The sequence below is a fragment of the Loxodonta africana genome, chromosome 6 (assembly GCF_030014295.1).
Source record: "Loxodonta africana isolate mLoxAfr1 chromosome 6, mLoxAfr1.hap2, whole genome shotgun sequence".
Classification (NCBI taxonomy): Eukaryota; Metazoa; Chordata; class Mammalia; order Proboscidea; family Elephantidae; genus Loxodonta; species Loxodonta africana.
The window spans coordinates 43425217-43441429 of NC_087347.1; the positions used below are offsets into that span (position 1 = coordinate 43425217).

Sequence of the window (16213 nt, forward strand, 5' to 3'; positions counted from 1 at the left end):
AGACTTAATTCAACCTGGCTCTCCTCAAGCTGCTGCTCTGTTTAGAATGTCAAATAGCTGAGACAGTAGCCAGATTCTGTTATCAGGCTGAGGTCTCCATCTCCTTCCTCCGCCTCGACTGCCCACTTCAGAAGTTCTTCTCTCCACCTGCCATGCTACGTTAGCTCCAGAAGGTCAAAGGCAAACTAAAGCAATAATGTTTTCACCAGATATCTCTAAACAGTTCCTTCAAAAAACTAAACACATGTGATTTTCGTATGCTCTATATTTTTATATATATTTCTATATTTTTATACTTTTTTTCCTATATATTTTCAGGTTCTGTCTTAAACATCATGAAACTACTTCCTTGACATAACGTAAAAGATACAGACTTTGGAATTTCAACAAGCAGAGTTCAAACCTCAACCTCTCTAAAGACTGTTGTTAGGGTCAAAATGAAATCTTGTATATAAATCATTTAGCATATAGTAAGAGCTCGAGCTCAGTAGGTAACAGCTATCATGGTGTGTGTGTTGGGGGGGTGTGCTCTAGTACTTTTAACAATCAAAGTGGAAAAAAAGCATTTCGCATTCTCAAAAGACTTAAAATAGTATTCTTATGAGAAAAAACTACTGATCACTTTTCAGGAGCAATTCTCTTCAAAAAAGTATTCATTGTCTAAAATCTTTCATAAAATAAACAGTAAGAAAGACATACTACTCTCTCCATTTCCTTGCAGCCACCCTGTCTGTTTTGGTTAGAAAAGTACTTTACTGAATTTTCTGAAATTCTTCTGAATCTTCTGTGTGAAGGTTCTAATGCAAATTCTCCAGAAAGACAACGGTAGTGTACATTGTCAGTATTAATACACAACTAAAAACCACCCATTTCTTTAATCACTAGATTCTCAAAGCAAGGCAGCCAGGTGATAAAATTTTATCCCTTTTCACTTCTCATAGTTTGAATTTCTCCGCTCAGTTATCCTTCCTTACGAATGACTCCATCGGAATCCACATCTCTATTCTGGACTTTTCTCACTAAAGTTCCCGGTACAGAAAGAAAACAAACAAAACAGTTTTTAGATCCCTAAAATAGTAAAAGAGGGAGACAGACTCTGGAATTTGTTTTTGTTTTTTTAAGTAGATATTCAGATAAATGGTTTTAAATCCTAAACGCAAAATCAGTATGTCTGAAATACTCCCAGACGCTGAAACAAAGCCCATAAACCATCCAAAGGAATCTTGCTTTTAACTTCCTTCTCACTTCTTGCTTCCCATTTTACCAAGTCTTAGGAAATGCTAAAACGCTGCCACCCTCAAGTCTCCTCACTGATCCAGATCTGCCCTCCTAAGATAATGTCCTTCGTCCCCCAGATCTGAAACTGTTCTGTGGAAGACAAATACCAACACGTAGCAGCAAACACGTAGTATGCTAACATGAACCATGTCACTAAAACAAAGTGACAAACCACTCCTAGTTTCACCCCAACTTGCGGAAGAGAAAAAGAAAAGTAGGCTAAGCGATAGTCAGTGGACAGCCAGGGCGCCCAAGAGCCCGGGTTTATAATTAACACGTATCAGCCCAAGCACAAGGTTAGGGCAGGCACTTCCACGCCCGAGGACCGGCGCGGGCCCGGCTAAGCCATGAATGAGACAGGCGCGGGGCGGCCGGGGCTGCGGCGGGGCCACAAACCCGGGCCCGGCCCCGCCCCCGGCCACACACCCCACCCGGCCCCGCCCCCGGCTGCCCGGGCTCCGCGGCAGCGCCGCAGTCCCGGCGCGGGATCCGCGAGCGCCCGGGACCCTTTCCCGCCGCGCGCCGCCCCCTCGCCGGCACGGACCTGCTTTGCAAACCGGGGCGCTCGGGCTTCTCCTCTCCGGGGAGCTTCGGCTCTGCTCCGGGGATCTCCTCCGGTGCCGGACGCGGGCTGGGGGTGGGGCCAGGCTCACCTCGCCCGTCCACAGGTGGGTGGGCGACGAACAGGGCGACGATACGGTGCCCAGCAGAGGCGGCGGCGGCGGCGGCCGTGGGGGGCTCCCGCGAGCCCCGGACGCGGTGCCGCGCGTGGGGCTGGTGCCCCGCGTGGACGTCGCGGACGCGCCCGTTTGCGTGGCCACCGTGGGGCTGGTGCGCGCGGCCGTGCTCCCGCCGCCCCGCGTGGGGCTTGTACTGCGCGAGGCGGTACGCGGGCCCCCGCCGCCGCCAGAGGGGCCGGAGGCGCCACCACAGCAGCCGCCGTTGTTGCCGCCGCCGCCGCCGCCGCCGCCGCCGCCGTTGTTCCGCGTGGGGCTGCCATGTTGCTGCTGCTGCTGCTTCAGCTGGAACGGAACCGTCGCCCTCATGGGCTGCAGACGACTCCCGGCTCCCCCGACCATGGCGACCGCACTGCCCCCGAGGGAGCCGGCCGGCGTGGGGGACCCATTGCGCCTCACCCGCTGGGACATGGCTCCCCCTCCCTGGTGACTGGACGAGACGGGGGTTTTGTTGTTGTTGTGTTGCAGGGGGTGGATTCTCGAGGCCGGAGGAAAGGCCCACACGACGGGGTGACGACAGCGGATTCCGGGGTGCTGGGGGAGCGCTCGGGCCGCGGCCGGCAGCAACGAGGTGGTGCAGCAGCCGCCGTCTCCGCTCCTCCTCATCAACAATAGTGTCTCCTCCGCTGCCCCCGCCCCCCGCGGCCGCCCATTGGCGCAGCGTCAGCCGCGCTCGAGCCTCTCCACCGCGCCCATTGGCTGCGACCGACTCGGGTCCCGGGCCCCCGGGGCCTTAGAGAGCCTGGGTTTGCGAGGAGACCGTCTGCTCTTTAAAGAGAAAGAGACCCCCCCTCTGGAGGGAAGAGGGAGGCGGAGGAAATGGGCCGTGTGTATGTGTAGTGCGCGCGGGTGTCTGTGTGTATATGTGTGTACACGTGAGTGTACGCGTACGCGCGCGCCCGGCCACGCACGCCTTTGTCTTTCCCTTTCCACTGGGGGGAGCCCTGGGGAGTCAGATCCTGGGATGTTGTCACAGGGAATCTTCAGAACCAGAGCGGTCCCCAGAGATAATGTGAAGTCTTTCCCCCATAACGTTTCCTTAAAAAAAAAAATTACCACGGTATTAATTGGCAGGGGCCATGTATACATGTCTCTTTCTGGCTTTTTGTCTTGATCTTTTTGTTCTGCCCTAATTCCATCAATGTGTGGACAGGGCTCAAAAGGAGATGAAATTTAATCTTACTAGTATCTGAAGGAGCTCTGGTGGCACAGTGGTTAAAGCGCTGGCTGCTAACGGAAAGGTCGGTGGCTCAAACCCACCAGCCAGCCATTCAGCGGGAGAAAAATGTGGTAGTCTACTTCCATAAATATTTACAGCCTTGGAAACCCTATGGGGCATTTCTACTCTGTCCTGTAGATAGGGTCACTATGAATCTGGATCTATTCCGTGGCAGTATGTTCTTTACTAGTATTTTACACATACACACACACCCTTTTTTCTCTCTCTCTTTTTATAAAGAGGCAAATCTTAGAAAGATTAATATTGCTGATTGGAATGTGGCTTTAGATTGTATCAATGGAGTCCAGATACCAAATATTATTTCTACCTTCCTGTATCTTAAATATTCAAGAATTTATTTTAATCAGCTGCTTCACAGTTCCCTGATACCTTGGAAAGATATCTGCTCCCTTACAAGTTTGTAAAGTGCTAGTATGCAAAGGGCCTTATTTGATTCTCGAAATCATTATTTGAGATAGAACTGGGCCAGCCAACCACATTTTTGTCTAGTGGAGGAAATGGGTCTTTGTGGTAAGGATGAGGACTCAGGAAGGCAGGCAGTGATACAAGTTCTAAAATGACCTAAGGGATATCTCGTTAAGACAAAAAAATAGTGGAACTGCACTCTTCACACACCTCTCTGGTTCCACATTCCCTGTCTATGCCCTCTTTTCCCTTTTTATTAGATCTACATTCTACTCAGATTTCACCTTGTAAAAATGTGGGAGTGGAGGGCAAACTATGACATCCTGGACCTGAAATCTTGGTGGATCCTTATGCACAGTGGTGGAAAGGCTTTGAAGCCCTAGAGAGGAGATTCAGATCACAGATCCAGCACTTGCTCTGTGACCTTTGGTAGGTCACTAGCCAGCTTTCTTTCTTTTTTTTTTTTTAATAATTTTTATTGTGCTTTAAGTGAAAGTTTACAAATCAAGTCAGTCTCTCACACAAAAACCCATATACACCTTGCTACACACTCCCAATTACTCTCCCCCTAATGAGACAGCCTGCTCTCTCCCTCCACTCTCTTTTTGTGTCCTTTTCGCCAGCTTCTAACCCCCTCCACCCTCTCATCTCCCCTCCAGGCAGGAGATGCCAACGTAGTCTCAAGTGTCCACCTGATCCAAGAAGCTCACTCTTCACCAGCATCCCTCTAAACCCATTGTCCAGTCCAATCCATGTCTGAAGAGTTGGCTTTGGGAATGGTTCCTGTCCTGGGCCAACAGAAGGTCTAGGGGCCATGACCACCGGGGTCCTTCCAGTCTCAGACCATTAAGTCTGGTCTTATGAAAATTTGGGGTCTGCATCCCACTGCTCTCCTGCTCCCTCAGGGCTTCTCTGTTGTGTTCCCTGTCAGGGCAGTCATCGGTTGTAGCCGGACACCATCTAGTTCTTCTGGTCTCAGGATGATGTAGTCGCTGGATCGTGGGGCCCTTTCTGTCTCTTGAGCTCATAATCACCTTGTGTCCTTAGTGTTCTTCATTCTCCTTTGATCCAGGTGGATTGAGACCAATTGATGCATCTTAGATGGCTGCTTGCTAACGTTTAAGACCCCAGATGCCACTCTTCAAAGTGGGATGCAGAATGTTTTGTTAATAGATTTTATTATGCCAATTGACTTAGATGTCCCCTGAAACCATGATCCCCAGACCCCTGCCCCTGCTACACTAGCCAGCTTTTTTATCTATAAAATGCAGTTAAACAATACCATCTCCTTCATACAGTTGTTGTGATTATTAACCAGGGTTTAAATGAGAATGTGGTGTGAAGAAGGTGCTCAACACTTCCAGTCTCCATGTGATTCAGAGGTCCATATTGCTGCTTACCACACACTACCCTTTCTCCTCCCCTCTCCTTCACTGCAGAGAGACCCCAAAACACTCACCCCAGGAACCTGCCTTAAGTGGCTGATGCTCTGGATAGTCTTAACATCACTACCAGTCCCTCCAACCTGGAATGAAGACAAAAACAGCTTCTCAGTAGACAGGAAACTGCCAACAAGATCCATGCAGAATGTAAAATGGTACAACTACTGTGGAAAATAGTATGTCGCTTCCTTAAAAAGCTAGAAATAAAAGTACCATATGATCTAGCAGTCCCACAACATCATGGATTGAATTGTATCCCCCCAAAAATATGTGTATCGGTATGGCTAGGCCATGATTCCCAGTATTGTACGATCGTTCGCCATTTTGTCATCTGATGTGATTTTCCTATGTGTTGTAAATCCCATCTCTGTGACGTAGATAAAATGGGATTAGTGGCAGTTATGTTAATGTTGCAGGGCTCAATCTACGAGATTAGATTGTGTTTTAAGCCAAACTTTTTGGATATGAAAGAAGCAAGCAGAGAGACAAGGGGACCTCATACCACCAAGAAAGCAGAGCCAGGAGCATGCATCCTTTGGACCTGGGGTCCCTGCACTAAAAAGCTCCTAGACCAGGAGTAGATTGATGACGAGGACCTTCCTCCAGAGCCAACAGAGAAGAGAAAGCTTTCCCCTGGAGCTGATGCCCTGAATTTAGACTTGTAACCTACTAGACTGTGAGAGAATAAATTTCTTTGTTGACGCTATCCACTCGTGGTATTTCTGTTGTAGCAGCACTAGCTAGCTAAGACAAAATTTGGTACCAGGAGTGGGGTTCTGCTCTAGCAGATACCTACAATGTGGAAGCAGTTTTGAAAGTCTGAATGGGTAGAGGCTGGAAGAATTTTAAGATTGCCTGAAGAGACTGTTGGTGGAATTATGGACATCAAAGACAATTCTGGTGAGGACTCAGAAGGAAGTAAAGAAAGCTGTTACTCTGGAGATGGCATGGATGGCAAGAAGCAGCAGCAGAGGACTGGCAGCAGCGGAGGACCAGCAGCAGCAGAGACATAGCAGTGGTATAACCAGGAGACTAGCAGGAGATGGCACTGGAGCCAACCCACAGAGCAAGAGAGCTGAGTACCTTTGGCAGGAAGCTTCCTGGCAGAATGGGTGCCTCCAGACATGTATTGGTGGAACTAGCCTTGCCAATCCCTGGAGCAAGAGAGCTGAGTGCCTTACAGCTGAAGTTTACTGGCAGAGTGGGATGCCTCTAGGCACTGATCAGTGGAGCCACAGAGCTTTGGAACACTTGCCCCAGCAGGGCAGACATGACCAGAGAGGCCCGAAGGGCTGAGAGGCCAAGAAACCAGGAAACAAGCTGAAGAGACAAAGAACACAGGAAGCTGAGCTGCCTCAGTCTCAAAGGGTAGGGCCATGACCTCTGGGGTCTTAAAGGGTGGAGTCGCCACTCAGATGGACTCAGAGAATGGGCTCCTCATACCACCAAGAAAGCAGCACCAGGAGCAGAGTGCATTCTTTGGACCAAGTTTCCTGTGTGGAGAAGCTCCTAGACCAAGGGAAAATTGATGACCAGGACCTTCCTCCAGAACTGACAAAGAGAGAAAGCCTTCCCCTAGAACTGGCGCCCTGAATTTGGACTTCTATCCTCCTAGACTGTGAGAGAATAAATTTCTCTTTGTTAAAACCATCCACTTGTGGTATTTCTGTTATAACAGCACTAGGTGACCAAGACACACTTCTAGGTATATATCCTAGAGATATAAGAGCCATGACAAGAATAGATATATGTAGCACACCCATGTTCATTGCAGCATTATTCACAATACCAAAAACATGGAAACAACCTAAATGCCCATCAAAGGATGAATGCGTAAAAAAAAAAAAAAAAAAACCTGTGGTACGTAAACACAACGGAATACTAAGCAACGATAAAGAATAATGATAAATCTGCAAAACATCTCACAACATGGATGAATCTGGAGGACATTATGCTGAGTGAAACAGGTCAATCACAAAAGGACAAATTGTATGAGACCACTATCATAAAAAGTTCAAAAAATCTACATACAGGAAGTAACATTCTTTGATGGTTACCAGGGATAGAAGGGGGAGAGAGAGAACACCACCAGCTAGATAGTAGACACATGTTAACTTTGATGAAGAGGAAAGCAATATACAGTATGGAGGAAGTCAACACAACATGACCAAGGCAAAGATAGACACTGAGAGGTACGAAAGAATATAAGGCCACTATGCTAAATACTACAACATACACAACTGTGTAACAATAGTAATAATAATTTATGAGTGGATACGTGGGCAGATATGTATGCTGAATAGGTATGAGAGGGCATATGCGAGTACACTCACATGCATACATGGACTTAAGTTGTGGATATTTCAACATACATATTCGTATGTACTGCATGTATAGTCATATACACAATGGCGCACACAGGGAGCACAGTCAGAGAAACTTCTTAGACATAACCAGACACTTCTAGGGACTGAGTTATGGGGCTTGAGAGCTGGGGACCATAGTCTCGAGGGTCAATCAACATAACAGATCATAAAGACAACGCTGTACATTCTACTTTGGTGAGTAGCCTCCGGGGTCTTAAAAGCTTGCTGGTAGCCATCTAAGACACAACTATTATTCTTTTCCCATCTGGAGCAAAGGAGAATGAAGAAAGCCAAAGACTCAAGGAAGCAATTAGTCCAAAGGACTATGGCTCCCACGAACCACAGCCTCCATTAGCCTAAGATCAGAAGAACTAGAAGGTGCCCAGCTACTACTACTGACCTCTCTGACCAGGACCACAGTAGAGGGTCCTGGACAGAGCAGGAGGAAATATATAGAACAAAATCCAAATTCATAAAAAAAAGACCAGACTTCTTGGTCTGATAAAAAAAAAAAAAAAATTAGAGACTGGAAAAACACCTAAGACTATGGTCCTTTATCACCCTTCTAACTTGGATTGGAAGCCACTCCCCGAGATCACCTTTCAGCCAAATAACAGGTCTGTAAATTAAACAGTAACACCCATGAGGAAAGTGCTCCTTACAGCAATCAGCTGTCCGAGACCAAAAGGGCAACGTTTGCCCAAAAGCAAAGATAAGAAGGCAGAAAAACTGGAGGAATGGAAACAGGGAGTTCAGTGTGGAAATGGGGAGAGTGCTGACACATTGCAGGGATTGTAGCCAATATCACAGAACAATTTATGTATAAATTCTTGAATGAGAAACTAATTTGCTCTGTAAACTTTCACCTAAAGCACAATAAAAATAAATAAAAACCATACAGAGAGCTAAGTCTGGTTTTAAAACAGAGGATAATGGAGAAGATATGACTTTAAATAAGGGTGTCATGGATGCTGTCCCTGGCACTTTGTCCTGCACAAAGTAAGAGCTAAATACATAATTACTGAAGGGAGTCCAGCTGGCCTTGTGTCCTGGTCTCCCTAACCAATTGGTTTTGATGACACTAAACTAGAGACCTATTTGGGGATCGCAAGAGGCTTTTAGCTTTTCTGAGCTAAAGAACTGATTTCAGCAAGAAGTTCGTTAGATTAGAGACTTAAAATGTCCTTGGCTCGCTCATGAGTTCTGGTAAGGCTAGTTCAACTTTTGCTTCTAGTCATGTTTCCTATGGAAACTTAAACCATACCCCTTCCCGAAAATGTTTCTTCTTCGTCTTATTTGACAAGTTAATCACTAGTTTAGGGCTTAACTTTAAATAAATGAGACAATTCGTCAGGAGCAGGTATTAGCCATTTCAGTCTCTTTTGTACTAAAAGGATATTTGTGATGGCTTACAAATAAAAGCTTTGAAAGTATGAAATCAAAGAATACTCGGGAAAAAAAAAAACTCTTAGAACTCTTCATTTTGTATTTAAAACTCAACAGCAATGCATAAAAGCATCATTTACTCTTACCCTTGACTTCATTATCTGTTATTGAAGATTCAAAGCAAACAATATGCATCAAGGTGATATATATTGGTCTTCAGTTTGCTAGTTTATTTACAAAGAGAGTCCTTGTATTTCAAGATCAACAAAATAAACAAAATGTCTCCTTCTCTGTTTTCAACTGAACTATTATCTCTCCCTCTAGTTTAACTCTACTTTCCTTAGGACATAATTCAAATTTTCCATTTTCTCTCCAAGGTTGAAATGTGACTGTATGAAGTTGTAGATCAAAAGCAACATTGCAATTGGTTTATCTATAATTAGACCCCAGAATAAAATTATTGGTGAGCTCATTTGCTCCTCTGCTTTTTTAACTCTTTTTAAAACCATCTTGTTATGTTAAAGGAAGATGGAGCTTGGAAAAAGTTTACCTTCCTGTAGTTTTTTTTTCTTCCAGTGGTTTTAATAGAATCAGCAGTATCCTTTTATAAATCTCTAAAGTGTCATTGAAGGGAATATTATACAGCCACTACAATGATAATCATGAAATCATAGATTACTTTCACTGTGAAATAGAAAAAATTGAAATTATGCATCCATTGGAATTGCAACTATGCAAAAAATGTTTATGCATTATAAACAAATATTGGAAGGTGAAATACTGAAATGAAAATTAAATATTCATTTTTAAGGTAGGATTTTGGAAAGTTTTCATCCCCAGGAAATTCCAATGTATGATTTCCTAATAAAAATGGAAAATTATCAGAGCTTAAATTGCTGAGTGATGTTCTCTACTTAAAATTTGACTGCTACTTCACAGAGACTCCCATCTTAGACAATTTCATTAAGGCCTTCCATAGCACCACACATTCCTAGTGTTCCTCTTACCTCTCTGACTACTCGGTCACTTTTGCTGGCTCCTTCTCAATCTGACCCTTAAACAGTGAGTCCATCCCAAGTCTATCTTTTTTCACTTACTCCCAAGCTGGTAGCATTGTTTGTTTCCCCAGAATTCCACTGACCATCACACAGTCATCTATTCGATTGCCTGCTTGGCATCTCCTCTTTTCTCTCTTGGGTGCCTCAAACCTTGTCCACACTGAATTCATCATCTCCCCAATATTCACCCACCACCACCAACTGGCTTTTCTTCCAGTTTTCTCCTATATCTTTGTAAATGGCACCATCATCTACTCAGTACTCTCAACCAAAACCCTGAAAGTCATCTTGGCTCTCTCCTGTCTGTTACTGCAAGTCCAATGAATCACCATATTTTATCTACTCTAGTTCCCAAATCTCTTGTGAATCCACCATTATTCTCTAGGTGCACCATCTCTTATAGCCAAGCCTCTATTTTCTTTGGTCTGTGCTCTTACGCTTACCTAACCAATCTCCCTAGATCATCTCTCCCCTGCCCCACTTCTCTAAACTCCCCACTCCCCACTCTCCACCAGTAATTCACTCTAATCCGTTCCCTACACATCTATAGTGGTCTTTTGCCCTGTTTTTTTTTTTTCCCCCTTGTGGTAAAAATATATATAACAAAACATTTACCAGTTCAACAATTTTCACGTGTACAATTCAGTGATGTTGATTATATTCATTTTGTGCAACCATTACTACTATCCTTTTCCAAATTATTCTACTAGCATTTACAGAAACTCAGTGCCCCCTAAGCAATGACTCCCTGTTTCCCCCTCACTCCCACACAGTGATTTCAAACTGACGTCTTTTAGACTCCAAAGCCAGTTCCTCTTCACCGTAGTATGGTACTCCAGTTCAGCAGGTCATCTCAAAAACCTGGTGAGAAAGACAGGTACGTGATATCCCCATTTTATAAATGAGGAAACTAAAGCAGAGAGGTTAAATGACTTTACTAAAACTAGAACCTAGGTCTTTTGATTCATATTTCAGCATTCTTTTGATGCTGTAGTAAGACCAGCAGCTGCTCAAGATATTTTGTACCTACCAATTAACAAATATTGTAAAGAAATTATGTTTGGACTGGTGAGTATTACCACCATGTATGCATTCTGCTTAAAGCAATCTGCTTTTCTGCTTTGCAAGCTTTTCCATCAAGATTAGCTCAACCATATCCTTCCTATGGTCTTTTCCAGTTCTCAAAAGCAAGGTATTGACTCTCTACTCCCGTTCTTATTTTTTATTGTTGAAAATATACACAGCTATACATACACCAATTCAGCAATTTCTACAGGCATGCAATTCAGTGACATTGATTACATTCTTCAAGTTGTGCAACCATTCTCACCTTCTTTTTCTGAATTGTTCCTCCCCCATAAACATAAACTTGCTGCCTCCCTAAGCTTCTCGTCTAAACTTTCTGGTTGCTGTTGTCAGTTTGATCCCATATAGATAAAAAAAAAAAAAAAAAGAGTGCTGTGGGGTCGATTCCAACTCATAGTGACCCTATAGGACAGAGTAGAACTGCCCCATAAAGTTTCCAAGGAGTACCTGGCAGATTTGAACTGCTGACCCTCTGATTAGCAGCCGTAGCACTTAACTACTACGCCACCAGGGCTTCCCCCATATAGATAGTTCTTTAAAACAGCACAATTCTCAAGATAGACATTCTTTACTAATTAACGTAACCTATTTATTTATTTATTTTTAAATTGTTTGGCTTAAAGAAGACTTCAGGGGATGTTTTTGCCTTAAGATTTAAAGATTATCTCAGGGCGAGAGTTTCAGAGTTCATCCATGGCTTCAGAAATTCTGGATTCCGTGATAATTTGAAATTCTGTTTGCATTTTTTCACTTTTGATCAGGATCCTTCTCTAGAATCTTTGGTCAAAATGTTCAGTAATGGTAGCTGGGCACTATCCAGTTCTTCTCATGACAAAGGAGGCATTTGTTCATGGAGGCAATTAGCCACACATTCCATTTCCTCCTCCTATTCCTGACACTCCTTTCTCTGTTGCTCAAGGCAAAGGGAGACCAAATGTACCTTGGATGGCCACTTGCAAGCTTCTAAGACCCCAGGTATTGCACAATGAACTAGGACGTAAAACAGGAGCACTAAAAATGATGTTAGGTCAATTAACCAAGATGTCACATGAAACCGTGATCCTAAACCTCCAAACCAATAAACCGCATCCCGTGAGGTGTTTAGATGTACGTAAGCAACCTCAGCAGCTCTTTTTTTTTTTTGTAAAAATATATATTACACGACATTTGCCCATTCAACGTTTTACAGGGGTACAACTTATTGACATCAATTACATTAATCATCTGTGCAGCCATTTCCCTTAAGCAATGAGAATTTTCCACTACCATAAACAGAAACTCCGTGCTCCATAAGCAACAACTCCCCTTTTTCCCCTCCCTCCTGTCCCTGGTAACCACTACTAAACTTTGGGGTTTTTTTATACATTTCCCTGTTCTTGTCTTTTTATATAAGTGAGGTCATATAATATATCACCTTTTGTGATTAACTTATTTCACTCATTATTTTTTTTTTAACGTCTTTAGGCTCCAACCATATTGTAGCATGTATCAGTACTTCATTTCTCTTTCTGGTTGACTAGTATTCCATTGTATGTATGTACCACATTTTGTTTATCCATTCATTCATTAATGGGCATTTAGGTTGTTTCTACCTTTTGTCTATTATGAAAAAAGTGCTGTGATGAACATTGGTGTACATCCCACTTGCCTTTGTTCATTGGCATTGTGCTGACGATATGGTTCTCACTATGCCTGCTGTTTTTGTATCTTTTCAAAAACTCTTACATCTATTTATTAAAATATATACTAATTTTTAAAAGGCATGGCATAGAACAGTGTACATAGCAATAGTTCTTTTTTTTTAAGGAATATATTTATATACATGCTTGTATGTGCATGCCTAAAGTATCTCTGGAAGTTCTCCCAAGAAATTGGCCTTTGTAAAGGGGAATTGGAAAGGATAAAGATAGGAGGAAAATGTTTTTTTAAGGCATGTTCTTTGTATTGTTTGAATTTTTAAAAAGTATGTTCGTGTATTTGTTTTAGAAAAAAATTTTAACGTAAAAAAAAATCTCAGAAAACATCCAGATTATTTTGGTGAATACTAAAGTTTGAAAACAGGGTTTGTATAAACACTTCACAAGATTAATTTTCTTGATTTGAAGGCTTAGAGCTATAGTCTCATGGGTCAACTCAGTAAATTGCCATACTATAGTTCATAAAGTTTATGTTCTATATCCTAGTTTGGTGAGTAGCATCTGGGGTCTTAAAAGATTGCTGGCAGCCATCTAGGATACAACTATTTGTCTCCACTCATCTGGAGCAAAAAAAGAAAGAAGGGGACCCAAGATTCAGAAAAGAAACTAGTCTACAGGACTAATTGTCTACATGAGCCTTGGCTTCCTCTACCAAACATTCTGATCAAGGCCACAATAGATGGATCCTGGTAGAAAGGGATAAAAATGTAGAACATAACCTCAAATTCTTAAAAAATCCAGACTTGCAGGAGGAATCCCAAAGACTGTTGCCCTGAGATACTCTTTAAACCTTGAACTGAAACTATCCCCTGAAGTCACCTTTTAGCTAAATAGCAGGTTAGCTCATAAAATAAAGAATATCACCTGTGAGTACTGTATTCCTTTAAAAAATCATCTATATGAGACCAAATGATCAACAATTATTCCAAAGCTAAGAGGGGAATGTAGGAGGGCAGGGAGACAAGGTTATCGGAAACAGAATAAGTAGAACAGAAATAATGAGAATGTTCACACAATGTGAAGAATGTAACCAACGCCACTAAACAATATTTGTAGAAATTATTGAATGGAAGCCCATTTTGCTGTGTAGACTTTCACCAAAAATACAATAAAATACATTTTTTTTAAATTAAGGTTTAGAGATAATTGCTCTCTTATTTATGATTCAGTATCCAACATATTTCCATATTTTCTTTAGGTTGCATAATTTTGAGAAAATCTTGATTGATGCTGAGAAATAGTTGCAAATGATAACAGCATTCTTTTAATATCTCTTCAACTAGGCTGATTCAGAAACTTGACACAGGAGTAGTGGAAATGTTTATTGGAAAAAATAATCAAGTGGGGATTGGGGTCCAGAAGGAGATATCGAGGATACAAGAATGGCAGAATGTTGATAATTGTCAAAGCTGGCTGATAAAATTGATAAGTATAGAGAATTCATTATTCTATTGTTTACTTGGTACATATTTCCAAGTTTTCACAATAAAAAAAGTTTTAAAAGTTAGACCACAAAAATAGCCAGCAACTGTGCCCTGCTGACATCCTCTTAGTTATCTAGTATTGCTATAACTGAAATACCACAAGTGGGTGGCTTTAACAAACAGAAATCTATTTTCTCACAGTTTATGGCACTAGGAGTCTGAATTCAGGGTGCTGGCTCTGGAGGAAGGCTTTCTCTCTCTGTCAGCTCTAGAGGAAGGTCCTTGTCTCTTCTGAGCTTCTCTGTTCGTGGGCAATCTTCATGTGGTTTGGCATCTCTCTTCCCCCATGTCTGCTTCTCTCCCTTGCTTATTTGATCTCTTATATCTCAAAAGAGATTGATTTAAGACACAGCCTACACTAATCCTGTTTCATTAACATGACAAAACCCATGCCCAAATGGAATGATAACCACAGATATAAGGGTTAGGATTTACAGCACATATTTTAGGGGGACATAATTCAATCCATAACACATGCTTTATCGTATAAGTCAGACAAGCACTGGAAACTTACAAAGCTCGGAATTTAAGGATCTGCAAAGCCCTGTCTACCCTACTTAACATGTTATACATTTACTTGTTATTGCACATGAGAGTGTACAACAAGCAAATGAACTTGGACTTTGCTCTATGTTTAATTGTGCTCAGCATACATGCACTGTGGTCGCATAGTCACTTATAGACTTTTCTGTAAGTAGACATACTCAGGCCTGGATATTAAAAAGACGGATGCAAAGCCGTAACATTTGTAAGTAATGATGTATGTACAATAAATTCAAATACATGCCCAGAAATGCCAGGAAAATTTTAATGCTGACACCTTTACTAAAAATAGTTAATCTGACCACAGACCCAATGTGGTCTCAATGTATTAAAATTTATTATATTAAATTAATTGATTTTTATTACAGTTTTTTTAGTATTTAAAATATATTTTGAAAATTAAATTCAGATCAAACATGTATCCAACTCCTGAAGCATAGGGCAGTTTTAAAACTATCCCACTAGACTGTGAGCAGATTAGAAGCAGGAAATACATTTTATTCATTTCCGTCTTTCCAATATCAAATACAATAGCTTGATGAATGAATATTGTTAACTAGAGCTATGGAAAAATTTATTTCTAACACCCAAAGTAATCTTATTAAAAATCTGTGTTGATTTTTCTGAGCGCACAAAGTCCATCCTCATTATAAATGATTCAATACAAAAATTTGTAAATTAGAAAATAAAAATGCAAGTTCTCCACTTTTTCATTTTTTTCCTGTGTATAAAATAATATATATTTATAAGATTTTTTTTTACTTTAAAAAAATTGGATCACATTACAAATACAATTTTTAAAGCTTGTTTTTGTTTATTGTTTCCCTTAACAATATATCTAGGACATCTCTTCCTTCAATATGCACCTAGATTCTATCTCATTCCTTTTAAAGGATGCATAGCTTTCTATCATTTGGAAGAACTGTAATTTAACCAATCTCTCACTGATGGAAATTTAAGGTTATTTTGAAGTTTTTGATATTATATATAATGGTATAATGATATCTTTGCACACTTGTGAGAGTATTTTAAATTTAATATCGTATAAAAGCAAAATGTGTACACAGTTTAAAAAACTCAAATGGCATTCACAGTTTAAAAAACTCAAATGGCATTATATTTCTGATTTTTTTAAGAAGCCATTTGCTTTGTTTCATTTCCCTTCCCAAATCTTCAAAAGAATTGTCAAGCATCTCTGAAAAGGATTGGTGGTTTGTGTTTTCCCTTAAAGGCATCCCATTGGAGTCTTCTGTTCTGTTCTGTCTGGGCTAGCTAAGTCCAGGCCTTCTGCATAGCCATCAGTCTGGGTTTTCCCTTCACTTCTTGGCTGTACATGCATCCCGTGTTCCCTAAACCCAGAGTCGTCCTCTTTGATTTATTTCCTTGTTTACTCCTTTGTTTTATAACAGTTTCCTAAGGGAGGGTGTACGTAGAAGGCAAATTTTTTGAGACATTGCATGTTTGCAAATGTCTTTTTTCCACCCTCACACT

At 41.8% G+C, this 16213-nt stretch overlaps 1 protein-coding gene across 1 annotated transcript in view; it reads right to left on the reverse strand.

Annotated features, from left to right (window-relative positions):
• Positions 1 to 2639, reverse strand: part of FAM117B (family with sequence similarity 117 member B) — a 94497-nt gene extending 91858 nt beyond the window's left edge. The window contains exon 1 of the mRNA XM_064286797.1: positions 1823 to 2639. Within this exon, the coding sequence (XP_064142867.1) occupies positions 1823 to 2621 (799 nt within the window). The 5' untranslated portion in view covers positions 2622 to 2639. The remainder of the gene's footprint in view (positions 1 to 1822) is intronic.
• Positions 2640 to 16213: the final 13574 nt, after the last annotated feature.